The 19,128-nt window shown below is 39.9% G+C and overlaps 1 protein-coding gene across 4 annotated transcripts in view; it reads left to right on the forward strand.

Annotated features, from left to right (window-relative positions):
* Positions 1 to 17,962, forward strand: part of cep152 (centrosomal protein 152) — a 289,528-nt gene extending 271,566 nt beyond the window's left edge. For all 4 annotated transcript variants that reach the window (XM_072278504.1, XM_072278506.1, XM_072278505.1 and 1 more), the window contains 4 exons: positions 1,456 to 1,559; positions 11,230 to 11,386; positions 12,933 to 13,039; positions 16,570 to 17,962. In XM_072278504.1, the coding sequence (XP_072134605.1) occupies positions 1,456 to 1,559; positions 11,230 to 11,386; positions 12,933 to 13,039; positions 16,570 to 17,678 (1,477 nt within the window). In that variant the 3' untranslated portion in view covers positions 17,679 to 17,962. The remainder of the gene's footprint in view (positions 1 to 1,455; positions 1,560 to 11,229; positions 11,387 to 12,932; positions 13,040 to 16,569) is intronic.
* The last annotated feature ends 1,166 nt before the right edge of the window (positions 17,963 to 19,128 follow it).

Here is a 19,128-nt window from a genome sequence, read left to right on the forward strand (position 1 = left end):
TTTTTAGGTATGCATAGAGTGATGAACATGTTTCCTCTTACTTTCCTGATACAGAGATCTTGAATAGGAACTGATAGAGTCATATAGCACTACAGCACAGAAAGTCCTTTTGGCCCATCCAGTCTGTGCCAAAATGTTCTACCTAGACCCATCAACACGCACCAGAACCATATCTTCCATAGCCATCCCATCTCTTAGATATTGCATTTGAACCTGCATCGTCCACTTGCGCTGGCAACTAGTTCCATGCTTGATCCACCTTCTGAGCAAGTGAAGTTCTTCTTAAACATTTAACCTACAACCACTGTAAAAACAAAAACCTACTTGCATTTAAACTATATATACCTTGTCATATCTGTGTATACCTCAATCCTATCTCCTCTCATTCTGTTCTGCTCCAGGGAATAAATTCCTAACATATTCAACCTTTCCTATAACTCAGGAGGTAATGATAATATATATCTGAAGCTTCCAATAAACATAAGACGTCTCTCGTCTTGTCCTGATGGTTTTTCGAAGTATGATAAATTGCATATTTTAATACTTGTCCTTTATGTTATATGATAACATTTGAACCTATGTTTCCACTTTCTGGATCACTGTAATGCAACACAGTTGAAATAAGCAACATGGTGTGTACACTCCTTCCCAATGCTTTGATGAAGAAGATGTTATTTCATCTGCCACTCTGTCCAACATGAATTAAATTTGCAGTCATGTGAGTTACAGACAAGGTCCAGCTGTGCATCTGAAAGGGAACTCTGACATGCAATTCCAATTGTTTTTACAATCATAAGAGATTATTCTTGTGCAAAAATGAAATTGTTTTGTGCAATCACTATAATTTGCATGCTGAAGATAATCTCCAGATATTTTTCAGTCAGCTTTTAGTTTTCATTCTTAAAGTTGAGGCCTCAATGGAGTATAATTATATGACAGATGCTTTTATTTATTAGAGATATGATAACTGGCCTCTCCAGCCCTACAAGCCTACACCACCCAACTACATCCATGTGACCAATTAACCTACTAACCAGTATGTCTGGATTGTATAAGGAAACTAGAGCACTCAAAGGAAACTCGTGCAGTCATGGGAGTTGAGGATAACATACAAACTCCTTACAACAGTGGTTGAACCACGGTCACTGGCGCTATAATAGCATGATGCTAACCACTCCTATTAAACTAGAAAGCTTGCAGAAAAGATTTACCAGGGTGTTGCCTGGGGTACAAGGAGAGGTTACACAGACTAGAACTTCATTCCCCAGAAGGTAAGGGATTGAGCGATTACCTGTATATAAGATTATGAGGGGTATAGGCAGGGTAAGAGCACATAGTCTTTTACCTAGGGAGGAGATTAAATATTACTTGGTCATCATTTATATACTTTTCTTGCTTTTTTGTTTTGTATAATTTTAATTAAGCAGGGAATTAACTTTTTTGGCTTAATTTCAGTTTACAGCAGCAATGCAGTTCTAAAATTTCATCTAAGTTGATCTCTACAAAAGGATTAGAAGAAATTCGCCATCAATATCTGACGGCTGTGAACAAAATTAGAGGTATCTGACTCCAATTTAATTACCATACTGTAAAAAGCCAGAATAAGATGGTGGCAAAAGGGGAAGGAGTACAAGTTGGCGGGTTATATGTGAAATCAGTTACAGTGGCATGCAGAAGTTTGGGCACCCCGGTCAAAATTTCTGTTGCTGTGATTAGTTAAGTGAGTAGAAGATGAACTGGTCTCCAAAAGTCATGAAGTTAAAGATGAAACATTTTTTTCAACATTTTAAGCAAGATTAGTGTATTATTTTTGTTTTGTTCAATTTTAGAGTGGGAAAAAAGGAAAGGAGCACCATGCAAAAGTTTGGGCACCCCAAGAGATTTGAGCTCTCAGATAGCTTTTACCAAGATCTCAGACCTTAATTAGCTTATTAGGGCTATGGCTTGTTCACAGTCATAGTTAAGAAAGGCCAGGTGATGCAAATTTCAAAGCTTTATATATACCCTGACTCCTCAAACCTTATCCCATGGGCTCCTCTAAGCAGCTGCCTAGCACTCTGAAAATTAAATTAAATGATGCCCACAAAGCAGGAAAAGGCTATAAGAAGATAGCAAAACGTTTTCAGGTAGCAGTTTCCTCAGTTGGTAATGCAATTAAGAAATGGCAGTTAACAGGAATGGTGGAGGTCAAGTTGAGGTCTGGAAGACCAAGAAAACTTTCTGAGAGAACTGCTCGTAGGATTGCTAGAAAGGAAAATCAAAACCCCCGTTTGACTGTAAAAGATCTTCAGGAAGATTTAGCAGACTTTAGAGTGGTGCTGCACTGTTCTACTGTGCAGCGACACCCGCACAAATATGAACTTCATGGAAGAGTTATCAGAAGAAAACCTTTCCTGCATCCTCACCACAATATTCAGCGTCAGAAGTTTGCAAAGGAACATCTAAACAAACCTGACGCACGTTGGAAGCAAGTCCTGTGGACTGATGAAGTTAAAATAGAATTTTTTGGTCGCAATGAGCAAAGGTATGTTTGGAGAAAAAAGGGTGCAGAATTTTATGAAAAGTACACCTGTCCAACTGTTAAGCGCGGCGGTGGATCAATCATGCTTTGGACTTGTGTTGCAGTCAGTGGCACAGGGAACATTTCACTGGTAGAGGGAAGAATGAATTCAATTAAATACCAGTAAATTCTGGAAGCAAATATTACACCGTCTGTAAAAAAGCTGAAGATTAAAAGAGGATCGCTTCAACAACAGGATAAAGATCCTAAACACACCTCAAAATCCACAATGGACTACCTCAAGAGGTGCAAGCTGAAGGTTTTGCCGTGGCTCTCAGAGTCCCCCGATCTAAACATCATCGAAAATCTGTGGATAGACCTCAAAAGAGCAGTGCATGCAAGACGGCCCAAGAATCTCACAGAACTAGAAGCCTTTTGCAAGGAAGAATGGGTGAAAATCCCCCAAACAAGAATTGAAAGACCATGCAGGGTGCTCAAACTTTTGCTTTGGGCCCTTTTCCTTTTTTTGTTATTTTGAAACTGTAAAAGATGGAAATAAAAAAGTAATCTTGCTTAAAGTATTAAAGAAAATTGTCATCTTTAACTTTACGCCTTTTGGAAATCAAGTCATCTTTTACTTATTTAGCTATTCACAGTAACAGAAGTTTTGACCAGGGGTGCCCAAACTTTTGCATGCCACTGTAAGGGGATAGGTGGGTAGTAAACAAAAAAACAAAAGTTTGTCTTGGTCACTCTGTCTATTGTATAATAGAATGATAAAATTGTTGCTGACCAATGGGAAGCAAATGAATTATCATTAAAATTTCTGTATAGGTGATGGTGTAAGTGGAAAATATGCAACAAATTCTGAAGTACAGAGTTTACTTCAAAGGTTGACCATAATGGTAGTTCAGAGTATTAACATTTTTGGAAGAATAATACTTCTGTGCGAGTGATCAAAGCATTTAAATGCAATTTACCAATTTACCAAATACCTTTTGGAATCCTTATGTTTCCTTCCTGATATTTTGTGGTGAAGGTAAATTAGAACAATATTAACTTATTGAAGAGAATTTACGAGTAAACTGCTTTAATTTTTCCAAACTATTTTAGTATTTAAATTTACATGCATTGGAAGCACTTTCATACAGAGGTGCATATCCAAGTTCAACTCCATATCCAAGCTTGAATTTGTAGTCTGGCCAGGCATTTTACCAGTTGCGACACTCTTCGTCAGTTTGCTCAAATTAGAATATTGTAGTGGGAGCACCAGAACAATTTGGGACACCATTTGAAACAAACTGTATATTTACTGATAAAATATACAGTACAACAACATTTCAGTGTGGTATTCTTGAAGATTTTTCAACATAGTGAAATGCTTTATAAAGCAAATTTAGCTCTCTTGTATTAAGTAACAGATTTAGCTTATTGTGTACATGAGATTCTGCAGATGCTGAAAATCTTAATCAACACACAAAATTCTGGAGGAACTTAACAATGATGAGGAACCAGAGGAAGGGGATGAGCAGGTGAGGTGAGAAGAGAATGGATGAGAGGGGAACCACAATGGGAATAGGAAAAGATAGAAGGTGGAGGGGGATAACATTATTGGAAGTAAAAAAAAAAATGACATTTGTGTTATCAGGTTGGAGGCTACCCAAATGGAGATAAAGTTTTGCTCCTCCAACCTGAGTGTGGCCTCATTGTGGCAGTCGAGGAGATCGTGTTAGAATGGAATGGGAAGTCAAATTGGGGATGAGTGCACAAGGGAGTCATGTAGAGATCACTCCTCAGAGAAAGTGGAAGTGGATAGAAGAAATGATATGCTGAGTGCTACCGTAAGACTATAAGACCATAAGACATGGGGACGTAATTACACTATTCAGCCCATCAGGTCTGCTCCATCATGGCTAGTTTATTATCTCTCAATCTCATTCTCCTGCCTTCTCCAAATAATCTTTGATGCCTTGACTATTCAAGAACTTATCAACCTCCACTTTAATTGTACCCATTGACCTGGCCTCCACGGCTGTCTGAGACAATAAATTCCAAATATTCACTACCCTCAGGCTTAAGAAATTCCTCCTCATCTTTGTTCTATCATGAGGCTGTGCACTTTGGTCCTTAACTCACCCACTATAGGAAACATTCTTCACCTGCCCTCATCCACTTAATCCAAACCTTTCAACCTTTGTTAGGTTGCAATGGGATTCCACCACATTCTTCTAACTTCCAGTGAGTATAGGCTTCAGAGCCATCAACCATTCCTCGTATGTTAACCCTTTCATTCCTGGAATCACTGTTGTGAACCTCCTCTGGACCCTTTCTAATGCCAGCACATCTTTTCTTAGATAAGGGGCTAAAACTGCGAACAATATTACAAGTGCAGTCTGTCCAATGCCTTTTAAAGCCTGAGCATTTCATCTTTGCATTTATATCCAAGTTCTGTCAAAATGCATGTTAACATTGCATTTACCTTTCCTACCACCAACTCAACCTTGAAGTTAACCTTTAGGGAGTCCTGCAGAAGCCCCCCCCCCCCCAAGTCCCTTTGCACCTCTGAGTTTTGAGTTCTTCCCACTTTATTCCACCTGCAACTTTTTTACCCATTCTCCCAATCTACCCAGGTCCTTCTGTAGACTTTATTAACACTACCTGCCCCTTCACCAATCTTCGTATCATCCACAAACTTGGTCACAAAGCCATCAATTCTGTCATCCGTCATTGGCATTTAACGTGAAAAGAAGCTTTCCCAGCACCCACCCCTGCGGAACACCACTAGGCACCGGCAGCCAACCCTAAAAGTCCCCGTTTTTGCACTCTTTGCAGCCTGCCAGTCAGCCAATCCTCTGTCCATGCTATTATCTTTCCTGTAATATGGGTTTTTATCTTGTTAAGCAGCCTCGTGTGGCACCCTGTCAAAGGCATTCTGAAAATCCAAGAAGACAACGTTCACTGACTCACCTGTTGTTTCCTCAAATATTTGCAACAAATTTGTCAGGAAATATTTCCCTTTAATAAAGCTATGCTGAGTTTGTCCTATTTTAGCATGTGCCTCAAAATACCTCAAAACCTTATCTGTACTAATGGACTCCAACATCTTCTCAACTACTGAAGTCAGGCTAACTGGCCTGTAGTTTCCTTTCTTCTGCCTTCCTCCTTTCATAAAGAGTGGAATAATATTTGCAATTTTCAAGAATCTAGAGATCCTTGAAAGGTCATTATGAACGCCTCCACAATCTCTTCAGCTATCTCTTTCAGAACCCTAGGGTATAATTCATCTGGTCCAGGCGACTTGTCTACCTTCAAACGTTTCAGCTTCCCAAACACTTTCTCCTTAGTAATAGTAACTACAGTCACCCCTTGCCCACACTCTGGAATTTCTGGCACACTTCTAGTGTCTTCCACAGTAAAGACAGATGCAAAATACTTTGGATCATCCGCCTTTTCTTTGTCTCCCGTTAGTACCTCTTTAGTGTCATTTTACCGTGACCAGTATCAGACATCCCACCTCTCCCGGAAGTTCTGGGAGTCTCCCGCATATTAATAGCGGCTCCCTGATGTCCAGAAATTATATACAGTATCCCGGAAATGGATTTTTTTGAGGGGGAGAGCGAGAGCAAGCATCCTGATTAGTCTCTCTTCGTGCAAAGTAGACCTATCAGTTTTCTCTGTGGGCGGGCTTTACAGTCGACCTCAAAAATAATGACAGTGTTGCTCGCTGCACTGTTTGCAGCAGTGACTTTTCTATTGCCCATGGTGGGTTAAAATGTAAACAACTTGTTGAGGTGAGTTTAACAGGTGTCATTCGTTCATTAGCATAGCTAACGTTATTTAAACTAGCTGGCTAGCTGCTAAGGAGCTACTCTATTGATGTCCCACATGATGAAGCCAAACTCCCTGTAGACTTGCTTAAAGTTGTAATAGAATAAACATGATAATAGAATATAATATAAGTACATATTTTAATGTCACATTTTTTGCATATACCCAACTTGGTTTACAGACTAGACAAAACCACTAAACAAAGTACTACCTTGGAGGTCAACTGGGGGGTGGGGGGTGGATATGGGGTTGGGGGAGGCGGGAGTGCTACCTCCCTCAAATGGTGGTGCTATCTCCCTGAAATGAGTTTTTGCAGGGTGGGATGTCTGCAGTATCCACTCTCACCTCCCTTTTATTCTATATATTTGACAAAACCTTTTATTACTGACTAGCCTACCTTAATATTGCATCTGTTCTTATTGCTTTTTTAGTTACCTTCTGTTTGTTTTTAAAAGCTTCTCAATCCTCTAATTTCCAACTATTTTTTTCTCTATATTATATGCCCTTTGTTTTCTTTTAATGCCATCACAGTTGCCCCATTATCCCTTTAGAATACTTCTTCATCTTTGTGATGTATCTGTTCTGCGCCTTCCAAATTGTCCCCAGAAAGTCAAGCCATTTCTGCGCTGGCATCATCCCTTCCATTGTGTCTTCCAATCAACCTTTACCATATCCTCTCTCGTGCCTCTGTAATTCCCTTTACTCCACTGTAATACTCATACATCTGACTTTATCTCTCAAGCTGCAGGGTGAATTCTATAATTTTATGATCGAAGATTTCCTTTACCTTATGCTTCCCAATCAGAATCAGATTTAATATCACCGGCATATACGGTGAAATTTGTTAACTTTACAACAGCAGTACAATGAAATATGTGATAAATAAATATAGAGAAAAAAATGAATTACATTAATGCAGACACGAGGAAATCTGCAGATGCTGGAAATTCAAGCAACACACACAAAAAGTGCTGGTGAACGCAGCAGGCAAGGCAGCATCTATAGGAAGAGGTACAGTCGATGTTTCAGGTCGAGATCCTTCAGGACTAACTGAAAGAAGAGATAGTAAGAGATTTGAAAGTGGGAGGGGGAGATGGAGATCCAAAATGATAGGAGAAGACAGAAGGGGGAGGGATCGATCTAAGAGCTGGAAAGTTGATTGGCAAAAGGGATACAAGGCTGGAGAAGGGAGAGGGTCATGGGATGGGAAGCCTGGGGAGAAAGAGAAGGGGAGAGGGGAGCCCAGAGGGTGGAGAGCAGGCAAGGAGTTATAGTGAGAGGGACAGAGGGAGAAAAAAGAGAGAGAGAAAAAAAGGGAGAAAAATTAAAAATATATTAAATAAATAAATAAGGGATGGGGTGTGAAGGGGAGGAGGGGCATTAACGGAAGTTAGAGAAGTCAATATTCATGCCATCAGGTTGGAGGCTACCCAGACGGAATATAACGTGTTGTTCCTCCAACCTGAGTGTGGCTTCATCTTGACAGTAGAGGAGGCCTTGGATAGACATATCAGAATGGGAGTGGGATGTGGAATTAAAATGTGTGGCCACTGGGAGATCTTGCTTTCTCTGGCAGACAGAGCGTAGGTGTTCAGCGAAACGGTCTCCCAACCTGCGTCGGGTCTCGCCAACATATAGAAGGCCGCACCAGGAGCACCGCACGCAGTATATCACCCCAACCGACTCATAGGTTGCCTCACCTGGAAAGACCGTCTGGGGCCCTGAATGGTGGTGAGGGAGGAAGTGTAAGGGCATGCGTAGGACTTGTTCCGCTCACAAGGAACAACATATAATTCTCCGTAACTTCCGCCACCTCCAACGGGATCCCACCACCAAGCACATCTTTCCCTCCCCCCTCCTTTCTGCTTTCTGCAGGGATCACTCCCTATGCATCTCCCTTGTCCATTCGTCCCCCCGTCCCTTCCCACCGATCTCCCTCCTGGCACTTATACAGGTTTCCCCCACCATCCGAAGGTAGAGCGTTCCTATGAAACGGTTCGTAAGCCGAAATGTCGTAAAACGAAGAAGCAATTACCTTTTATTTATATGGGAAAATTTTGAGAGCGTTCCAAATCATGCCAAATAACACATAAAACCTAAAATAACAGTAACATATAGTAAAAGCAGGAATGATATGATAAATACACAGCCTATATAAAGTAGAAATACTTTTCCACAATCATTGCCAGCACAGATCTCCGTAGCGAAAATTCCTTGCAAGCACTGTCGGCAGAAAATCTCACGCAAGCGCTGTTGGCAAGAACGTGGTGCAAGCGCTCTCCAGTAATCTTTAAACTATGAAGCTGCCAAATCATACCAAATAACATGTAAAAATACACAGCCTATATAAAGAAGAAATAATGTATGTACAGTGTACTATCACGAGAATCGGGAAGACAGCGCCGAGCACACTGATGATGGTGTGTTAGACTGAGTCATTGCAAGTTGGGGTGGTGCAGTGGCCCCCCACCCTCCAGGCCGCTGAGCGATACATTGCCGCGAAGAACACAGGGGTCCAGCAGTAGCCGGGAGGTACACAGCACATCTTTAAGAAAAAAGCCGAAACAAACATGCTAATTAATTAGGTGCCACTGTAATTGTCAGCCCAGATCAGTGCCAATTTCTGATTGCATCGTCTCTGATCTGGGCCGACAATTACGTGTCGGCGGCACCTAATTAATTAGCATGTTTATTTCGGCTTTTTTCTTAAAGATGTGCTGTGTGCCTCCCGGCTACCTTTGCATTCTCCGCGAATCTGTACTGTATCTGTCCATGGCCTGGGGGTTGGGGTGGTGGGACACTGGTGTGTCATCTCGTCGCCTGTTTCCATTAGAGCAGGCAGCTCATCTTCTATCTCTGCCTACCTCGATGTTGAAGGTTGAAGTTCGTCGTCTGCTGTGGCTGATGTGGAAGGCTTGCTTGACTGCTGAGCCTCGCGCATTTTTCTATCACACAGTTCTTTAATAAGGACTCAAACCACCCTGCAAATATCCCCTAAACTGACGTACCCTTTCAAAATTAAAGTCGTACTTTATCATTACTCATTTGGTTTCGATTGTTATCCTTTTTTCTTCCAATTGCATCAGCTCTTCATCTGTGAATTCTTGGTGATGGGATGCCAAAACCTCTCCAACATCATGTTCGTCAGCTTCCAAAAGCCAAACTCACGTTGTCCTTACTTCGTTCACCACAATCAAAACGTTTAATTATGTCTAGTTTTACTGTAAGTGTAACACCCTTACAAGCTCTTTGAGGCTTTTCTGATACCATAGAACTCATCTTGCAAACGGCTGCTCACAGGCACGTGTTAAAGCAAAGCAGTTCCGAATCCAGGGGAGAGTGGCTGCTCGGGATGCGCTGCCTTTTATCGTGTGCTGATTTTTTATCGCGCGCTGAATTTCTTTTTCGTAACAGTAAAAACACCTGCTGAAAGCAAAAATAGGGTACTAATGTAGGTCTTCGTAACAGTGAGGTTTCGTAAAGCGAATGTTCGAAAAGCGGAGGACACCTGTACTTGTAAGCGGAACAAGAGAAATAATGTCCTGAGTATGGAGGGTTGTGGGGTGAAGGCAACGGGAATCCTATTCTTTTCATGTCAGGAGGAAAATGGGGTGAAGGCAGATGTGCAAGAAATGGAAAGAGTGCAGGTGAGGGCAGCATCAATGATGGTGGCCCTTTTCTTTGAAGAAAGAGGATATCTGAGATGTGAATGGAATGCTTCAGCATGAGAACAGATGTGGCAGAGATGGAGGAACAGAGAAAATGAAATGGCATTTTTACAAGTGTCGTGTTGGGAAGAGATATAGTCAAGATAGCTATAGTCAGTAGGTTTATAAAAGATATTAATAGACAGTCTGTCTTCAGAGATAAGCCAAGTAAATTTAAGGGCAGGGTGGAAAATTGCAGCAAAGTTGATGAAATTGACAAGCTCAGCATGGGTGCAGAAAGCAACACCAATATGATATCTTTGTAACATGGAAAAAGTTGAGGAGCGTTACTAGTATAGGCTTGGAGCATAGACTGTTCTGTGAAGCTTTCAAACAGGCAGGCATAGCTTCAGCTCATGTGGGTGTCCATGGCTACACCTTGGGTTTGGAGAAAGTGGGAGAAGCCAAAAGAGAAATTGTTGAGGGCGGAAACCAGTTCCACAAGGTGGAGGAGGGTGGTGGTGAAAGAGAATTGGTTAGATATTTTGTAAACAAAGAAACTGAACACTTTAAGACCTTCCTATAGCAGTGCCCATAATGAAAAAGAGCCAATCAGGGCTAGGGATCTTGGTGATTCAACTGTCACAGATGTAGGTTGGAAGGGACTGAACCAAGGGTGACAAAGTGGAATCTAGGTGTGCGGGCACAAGTTAAGTGGGCAGGAACAGGCAGAAACATTGGGCCTACCAGGATAGACATATTTGTGAATCTTAAGTAGGAGATATAAATGAACAGTATGAGGTTAGAAAACTATAAGCTTTTTGAATATTAAAGTACTGGAACTCTGCCTTCTGAGGCAATTGTGAGTTCAATCCTTACCCCAGAATTTTGTAGTTGACATTTCAGTGCAGTACTGGTCAAAATGATGCTGATATTAATTCTGGTCTGTTATACCAATTTGATATTAAAGATACTAAGGCAACATCAAGGAAAAGCAGAATAGACAAGATTTCCTATTTCATGTTAATATCTTAATCTATGTCACAAAAATAGATTAGGTCATTTCGGAGTGAACACTGAAGTATGTTTTCATATTAGCAATGAATGTGCTTTAAAATGTGTCATTGGGTGTGAAACACTTGGGAGTGTGCTGACCTTGCAATTGGTGTTATATAAAATATTTTTTCTGAGATTGACATTTATAGATTCTGGTAAATGTGACTGTATCCTGAGAGATTTGCTTGCTTTGTGCAGAAGATATGCTGTGTTACATTCAGGAGAGCAAGGTACGAGCAGCTGAAATGATTCGTGGAGAAGTATTAAGAGAACGTCAACAAACTGCACGGAAAATGCGGAAGTACTATTTGACTTGTCTCCATCAACTACTGGCCGATGGTGGAAACAATGAAGGGTAAAAATCTTAATGTGTCAGGTTCTGTCAGAATATTGTCTGATGTGATTACCAATAAATTAAAGACTGCAACACTATTTGAAGAAATTTTTGAGATTTGAGACAACACAAAACCTTGAAATAAAGCTGTTACGTACTGTCAAAGACTTAAGGATTGTCCGATCTAGAAAGTTATCACTTTGATTCTTAGAGCTAAATGTCATAGTAATTTAAATATATTTTTGTTAAATCATGACCTTCAGCTTAAGCTCATATGCTCAATCAAAGGCTATAGACTGAGATGAGCATGAGCTACTGACAACTGGTGACTTCTTATGGAACTGCTAGCTGTCAGTCAGCTGGAATCAGCTCAATAATTTACTGAAAACTACCTGCCTTGATTATAATCTGCTTTTAACTAAGAAACATATGGAAGTTTGTAAGTGTAGAATAATAGATGTGATTTAAGTTGTCTTTGTGGTATGTTTGTAGAGAAGTTTAAGGTTCAAAGAATCTGAAGAGTGTTGGCAAACTGTATCTAAAATTGGCCTGGTGATAGAAGGCAGAGGATTATGGTGGGTGGGTGTTTTTCTTAGAAGTCTGCAACAAGTAGTGTATAGCAAGGATCAGTGCAGGGACCATTGCTGTTTAGAAACACAGAAACAGAAAACCTACAGCATAATACAGGCCCTTCGGCCCACAGTGCTGTGCCGAACATGTACTTACTTTAGAAATTACCTAGGGTTACCCATAGCCCTCTATTTTTCTAAGCTCCATGTATCTATCCAGGAGTCCCTTAAAAGACCCTATCGTATCCGCCTCCACCACAGTCGCCAACAGCCCATTCCACGCACTTGTTATGTAAGTAAAGTACTTTGAGAATGTAGGTGGTCTGATTGATAAGTTTGCAGACAGAATGGTAGTTGGTGGAGTCTTGATTAGCAAATAAGATTGTCCAAGAGTACAACAAGCATAGATCAGCTGGAAAGTTGAGAGACGTAGTGCCAGATAGAATTTAATCCTGATAAGTGTGATGTAATGCAATTTGTGAGGTCTAGTTCTGTTTCAAAATCTTCTTAATGTGGCGCTTAGAGTATTGTGTATAGTTTGGGTTGCCAAACTAATGGAAGAAAGTAGTAGTAGAAGAGATTCACCTGGATGTTGCCTGGAATGGAGGACTATATGAAAAGAGATTTGATAGGTAGAGTATTTTTTCCTCGCAAGTCTAGGTTTAAAGTGGGAGTGCAGAAAGTTAAAGTATTTCTAAGGGGCAATTTTTTCTACACAGAGGTTGGTAACTTTGGATTGAGCTGCCAGAGGAAGAGATAGAGGCAGAGGCAGATAAAATCACATAATTTTAAAAGATCTTTTAACAGCAGAGGCTGAAAGAAATATGGGCCAGGTGTGACCAAATGGAGTCAGCAAGGATGACGTGGGTCAGAAATGCACTTTTCTGTGCTGTATGATTCTATGAAAGTTCTTTGCTGAAATAGAAATTGGATTGTTAGAATTTATGGGCTCAAGAATGCTTAACTTGATACTAAAATACCTATATAATTATTTACAGTGCTGAAAAGAAGATAATGAGTGCTGCTAGCAAATTGGCTGCAGTAGCCAAAGCTATAGAAACACCTCTTGTGAATCGAAAGCGTGATAATTGTGAAATCCACAAGGGTATGTATGACAGTTTGAAAATTTGTAATTTAAGACTTTGATTTTGGACTTTGTGTAGCTCATGCAGTGCAAATTTGATTTAGCTTTTTTGAGGAGGGAATTGATGTGGATATTGTGAAACATGGACAACATCCACAGCCAAGATGTTTGACAATGTTCCTCATGGTAACTTGATTAAGAAGATTAAGATGGAGGGGATCCATGGGGACTTGATGTTTCAGATTCAGAATGAGCTTGTCCATAGGAGACACAGGATATTGGTGGAGGGGTGTTATTCTGTGACCAGTGATGTTCCAGTGGGATCAGTACTGGGACCACTGTTGTTTGTGATGTATCTAAATTATATACAAACCCCATTTCCAGAAAAGTTGGGATATTTTCCAAAATGCAATAAAGACAAAAATCTGTGATATGTTAATTCACGTGAACCTTTACTTAACTGACAAAAGTACAAAGAAAAGATTTTCAATAGTTTTACTGACAAATTTAATTGTATTTTGTAAACATACACAAATTTAGAATTTGATGGCTGCAACACACTTAACAAAAGTTGGGACAGAGTTAAAATAAGATTGAAAAGTGAGCAGAATATTCAAGTAACACCGGTTTGGAAGACTCTACATTAAGCAGGCTAATTGGTGGCAGGTGAGGTATCATGACTGGGTATAAAAGTAGTGTCCATCAAAGGCTCAATCTTTGCAAGCAAGGATGGGTCATGGCTCACCCCTTTGTGCCAAAATTCGTGGGAGAATTGTTAGTCAGTTCAAAAGGAGCATTTCTCAACACAAGATTGCAGAGAATTTAGGTCTTTCAACATCTACAGCACGTAATATTGTGAAAAGATTCAGAGAATTCGGAAACATCTCAGTGCGTAAAGGGCAAGGTCAGAAACCACTGTTGAATGCGCGTGATCTTCAAGCCCTCAGGTGGCACTGCCTAAGAAACCGTCATGCTATTGTGACAACTATAGCCACCTGGGCTCAGGAGTACTTCGGAAAACCATTGTCACTCAACTCAGTCCGTCGCTGCATCCAGAAATGCAACTTGAAACTGTATTACGCAAGGAGGAAGCCATACATCTACTCTATGCAGAAACACCGGCGAGTTCTCTGGGCCTGAGCTCATCTCAGATAGACCGAAAGACTGGAATCGTGTGCTGTGGTCAGATGAGTCCACATTTCAGCTAGTTTTCGGAAAAAACGGGCGTCAAGTTCTCCGTGCCAAAGATGAAAACGACCATCCAGATTGTCATCAGCGGAAAGGTGCAAAAGCCAGCATCTGTGATGGTATAGGGGTGCATCAGTGCCCACGGCATGGGTGAGTTGCATGTATGTGAAGGTACCATTGACTCTGAGACGTATATTAGGATTTTAGAGAGACGTATGTTGCCCTCAAGGCGACGTCTCTTCCTGGAACGTCCATGCTTATTTCAGCAGGACAATGCCAGACCACATTCTGCACGGGCTACAACAGCGTGGCTTTGCAGACACGGAGTGCATGTGCTTGACTGGCCTGCTGCCAGTCCAGATCTATCTCCTATTGAAAATGTATGGCGCATCATGAAGAGGAGAATCAGACAACGGAGACCATGGACTGTTGAGCAGCTGAAGTCTTATATCAAGCAAGAATAGACAAAATTTCCAATTGCAAATCTACTACAATTAGTATCCTCAGTTCCAAAACGATTAAAAAGTGTTATTAAAAGGAAAAGTGATGTAACACAATGGTAAACATGCCTCTGTCCCAACTTTTGTTGAGTGTGTTGCAGCCATCAAATTCTAAATTTGTGTATGTTTACAAAATACAATTAAGTTGGTCAGTAAAACTATTGAAAATCTTTTCTTTGTACTTTTGTCAGTTGAATAAAGGTTCACGTGAATTAACATATCACAGATTTTTGTTTTTATTGCATTTTGGAAAATATCCCAACTTTTCTGGAAATGGGGTTTGTAGATAAAAATATAGATGTGCTGATTTTAAGTTTGCAAATGATACAAAAATTGGTGGATCTGCAGACTGTGATGAAGGGTCTCATGGATGGGAGGTGTATGGAGGGGTGGTATGGTCTGTGTGCAGGTCAGTGGGACTAGGCAGAAAATGGTTCAGCACAGCCAAGAAGGGACAAAAGGCCTGTTTCTGTGCTGTAGTTTTTCTATGGTGTCAAAGTATCTACAGGATATCGATCAGTAGCAGATAGGAGCGTTATGTAAGAATGAAAAAGTCACAATGCAGTTGTACAAAACCTTGATTAGGCCACACGGAGTTCTGTGTACAGTTCTGGTCACCCATTACAGGAAGGATCTGGAGGCTTTGGAGAAGGTGCAGAAGAGGTTCATCATGATATTGCCTGAATTAGAGAGTATGAGTAATAAGGAGAGGTTGGACAAACTTGGATTGTTTTCTGTGGAGCATTGAAGGCTGAAGGGAGACCTGATAACAGTTTATAAAAAATATGAGAAGCATTGATAAAGTAGACAGCCAGAATCTGTTTCCCAGTGTACAAGTAGAAAGTTTAACCAGCAGGAGTTTTGTACAGGGAATGGTAGTTTCTGGAATACAATAATGCTGAAGGTACATGAATATGAAGGCTATGGAGGGATATGGATCATGTGCAGAGAGTAGGGATTAGTTTAATCTGTCATCATGCTTGGCATAAGGGCCTGTTACTGTGCAGTACTAGGTTCTGAGTATTATATATGGTGAAAAATGTTTTAAACTTAGTTTGAACATTTCTTTAGAAACAACCATGCTGATGAAAATAAGTAGTACTGAGTTGCTGAACTTGTGTCATGTAGCTGTTTTCCCCACCAGACAGCTTTTAATAACTACTGTAGTAGGCTTTTTTATCTTTCTATTCAATAATGGATTTGATAAGCATTCTAGTTAATAATGACAGGTAACAAAATGGAAAATAACGTCCTACCTACTGGAAGGCTAGGATAAAATGGTAATTTTTGATAAATGCAGATATAAATTCGTGCTCTACATTTCAATTAACATACCAGTCCTGATTATCGCACCATATTTGACTGATTTTTTCTTATTAATATGGACATGTTATCCCTTTAACGTAGATGCAGAAATGTTGTTTTGTTTGAGGCAACTTTGTAATGAATTTTAAATCAGCTACAAATAGAATTGATAAAGTTGATTGATCAAGGTAAATGCATAAGATCGAGATCAGTGGTGATTTGAATTGTTTTTTTACAGTTAAAATTTGTGTTGCATGCACCATAAATAAAAGATGGTAACTCAGTACTATTGAAGCATATTGAGTTATCCGAACCTTTCAAAATGAGTGTTCAGTTTTATTTTCCAATTTAATAATGAACTATTTTTTACAAGGGTGTTGCTATTTAATAATTACAATATGAGTTAAGTAATTATTTTTCTGTACAAGCTATCATACTATAATTTACATCTTTCTGGACAAATTGCTAAATTTTAATCAGTGCCAGTACTTTCAGTCTGTTTGTAACATTTGAGTGAGTTTTTAATGCTATGTTTTATTAATATCTTTTTATCTAAAGCACAACTTATGAAGAAAAGTTCAGAACCAACTCCAAATATTTCTGATAATTTTGGAGGGAGTCCAGCATCAGCACACATGCAGGCAAACCAAAGTGAGAAATTCTCTTCCAGCAAAGACCGAATCCAACAATTCGTACAGAGCACAGCCAGCAATGCAATTCACAAAGCATTTGTGCCACAAAGATTGAACAGATCATTATTTGGTGCTACTATTGAAAATGGCACATCAGGTGAACATTTATCAACTGGTAAACAAGATAATGTTCATAAACTTAATGCTGGCATTTTCCCCAAGGATGCTTCTTCTTTGTCAAATGATGTTGTGTCAGAACCAAAGTATCATAAAGCTAGTGGTGTAGTCTATTGTCAAAATTCAGCCAAGTTTCTGTCCCTTGCGTCTCTCAACAAAGCACATGTATTCAGCTCAACTAATAATTGTTCTGATAGAGCACCGTTACAAAGATCATGCCAACAGAAGGGCATCACACCTTTAAAAGAAACTGTCCATTTGGAAATGGCATACGATCATAATGGTATCCCATCTTCAAAGTATTCCTCCAAAGTGTATATCTGCCCTGAAACTTTGACTGGGGCATCTTCTGACATTTGTGAATCCCCTGAGAGAGATGAAGGGAGTTATGTTGTTAACTTCGAAGCTGCTGACTGTCGTAAAATAGACACTTTCAGTTTTAGGCCGACAGGTAGAAACGCTTGTCGTCTAGATGATTATAGCATGACTATTAAATGTTCTAAGTTAAGTGGTGGGTCTACACCCTCTTCATATACAAACACGCAACATAAACCATTTTCCATGGCAAGTGGTATTGCACAATTATGTCCCTCTGTTTCCTCTGCAGCCTCCGACATTAGTTCTTTTTCTGTTGATGAAAATACTTTTTCAGGATTGCATATAGAGCAACAGCAAGAAGTTTTAAATCCGGTCCCTGTAATAATTAATAGTGCCCAGTTGGGCCAAAGGACAGAGACATGTGTATCACATCTAACTAAAGACTGTAGTCAAACGAAGCATCCTTTACTCATGCCACAAAATACAAACAATACTCAACAGGACAGTGGATTTGATAGCCCATTCTTTAATTTTCATTAGTCAAAAGCTATGTCTTTCAAATATTTTTTATGCCACTAAACCTTTTGTGCAGATATTTTGAGTAAATTGTAGCTATTCTTTGACACTTGATTTTGCAGATTAAATTATAATTGATGTAAAAGGAGTATAAGCATTTGACGTACTGTCAGGTGATTGCAGATTTTTCTAAAATCTATTTTTGCCATACACGTTACGACTTATATTTTCTCAATTTGTATATTTGGATTTTTTTTGGTAAAAATGTTTCTTCTATGATTCTTTGCTAATAAAGTGTTCTTTTTTAATCAGTGAATTGGGAGTTTGTATTTGTAGCTATTGGGAGATTGTCAAAATAGGTCATCCTAATACGGTTAAATTCCTGTATTTCCTGCATTGTATGCAGCAGATCTGAAAGCATTAATCAGACATATAGCCAGAGATAAAGTTTAACACTTGTTATCAATCATCCAGTTGGGAGAAAGTTTGAGGGAAATTAATTTTAAAATCCAGTAAAATTCTGAAGGTGAGGAAAGAACAGAAGGATCTCTGAACCAGGAATGGTTATGTCAGCGGTCCCCAACAACCGGACCACAAAGCATGTGCGAGGAAACGATATGATTTGGCAATTTGAGTCAGCTGCATCTTTCCTCATTCCCTGTCACACACGCGAGGTCATTATGCACACGTCATCCATGTCAGTGCAGGAACGAGATCAACTCCTCGAGCTTGCAAATGACGGCGGGCTGAAAAGTATGTTTGACATAACATCTCTGCCAGCATTCTGGATCAAAGTCAAGGCTAAATATCCTGAGATAGCCATGAAAGCACTGAAAACGTTGCTTCCATTTCCAACATATCCCTGCAATGAATGCAACGAAAACTAAATTGCGGAATAGACTGGACATAAGGAACCCCGTTCAAGTATCGCTGTCTCCCATCACTCCTCGATGATGCAGGAAAACAAGCCCAGGACTCCCACTGATTCACCGATCTTGGTGTGTTACAATGATTTTATATGTTCATACGGGGAAAATATGTGCTGTGTGTTTAATATCCAAGCGTTACTTAAAATGTTATGATGCTATTGACTTATAAGTGACTTATATAACCATATAACAATTACAGCACGGAAACAGGCCATCTCTGCCCTTCTAGTCCATGCCGAACACTACTCTCACCTAGTCCCATCGACCTGCACTCAGCCTCCATTCCTTTCCTGTCCATATACCTATCAAATTTAACTTTAAATGATAATATCGACCCTGCCTCTACCACTTCTACTGGAAGTTCATTCAACACTTACTTCAAGCTCCCCTGTCCTCACCTGATAATTGACTTATCAATATATTCATGCGTGGAAAATATGTGCTGTGTGTTTAATATTAAATTCGTGAGATAAACCCTTTTAGAAACGAAATTGAGTGTATTAGCCACTTATCACCTATATTCCAGTCGTGATTAACACCTCCCC

Source organism: Mobula birostris, chromosome 14, assembly GCF_030028105.1.
Source record: "Mobula birostris isolate sMobBir1 chromosome 14, sMobBir1.hap1, whole genome shotgun sequence".
Taxonomy (NCBI): Eukaryota; Metazoa; Chordata; class Chondrichthyes; order Myliobatiformes; family Myliobatidae; genus Mobula; species Mobula birostris.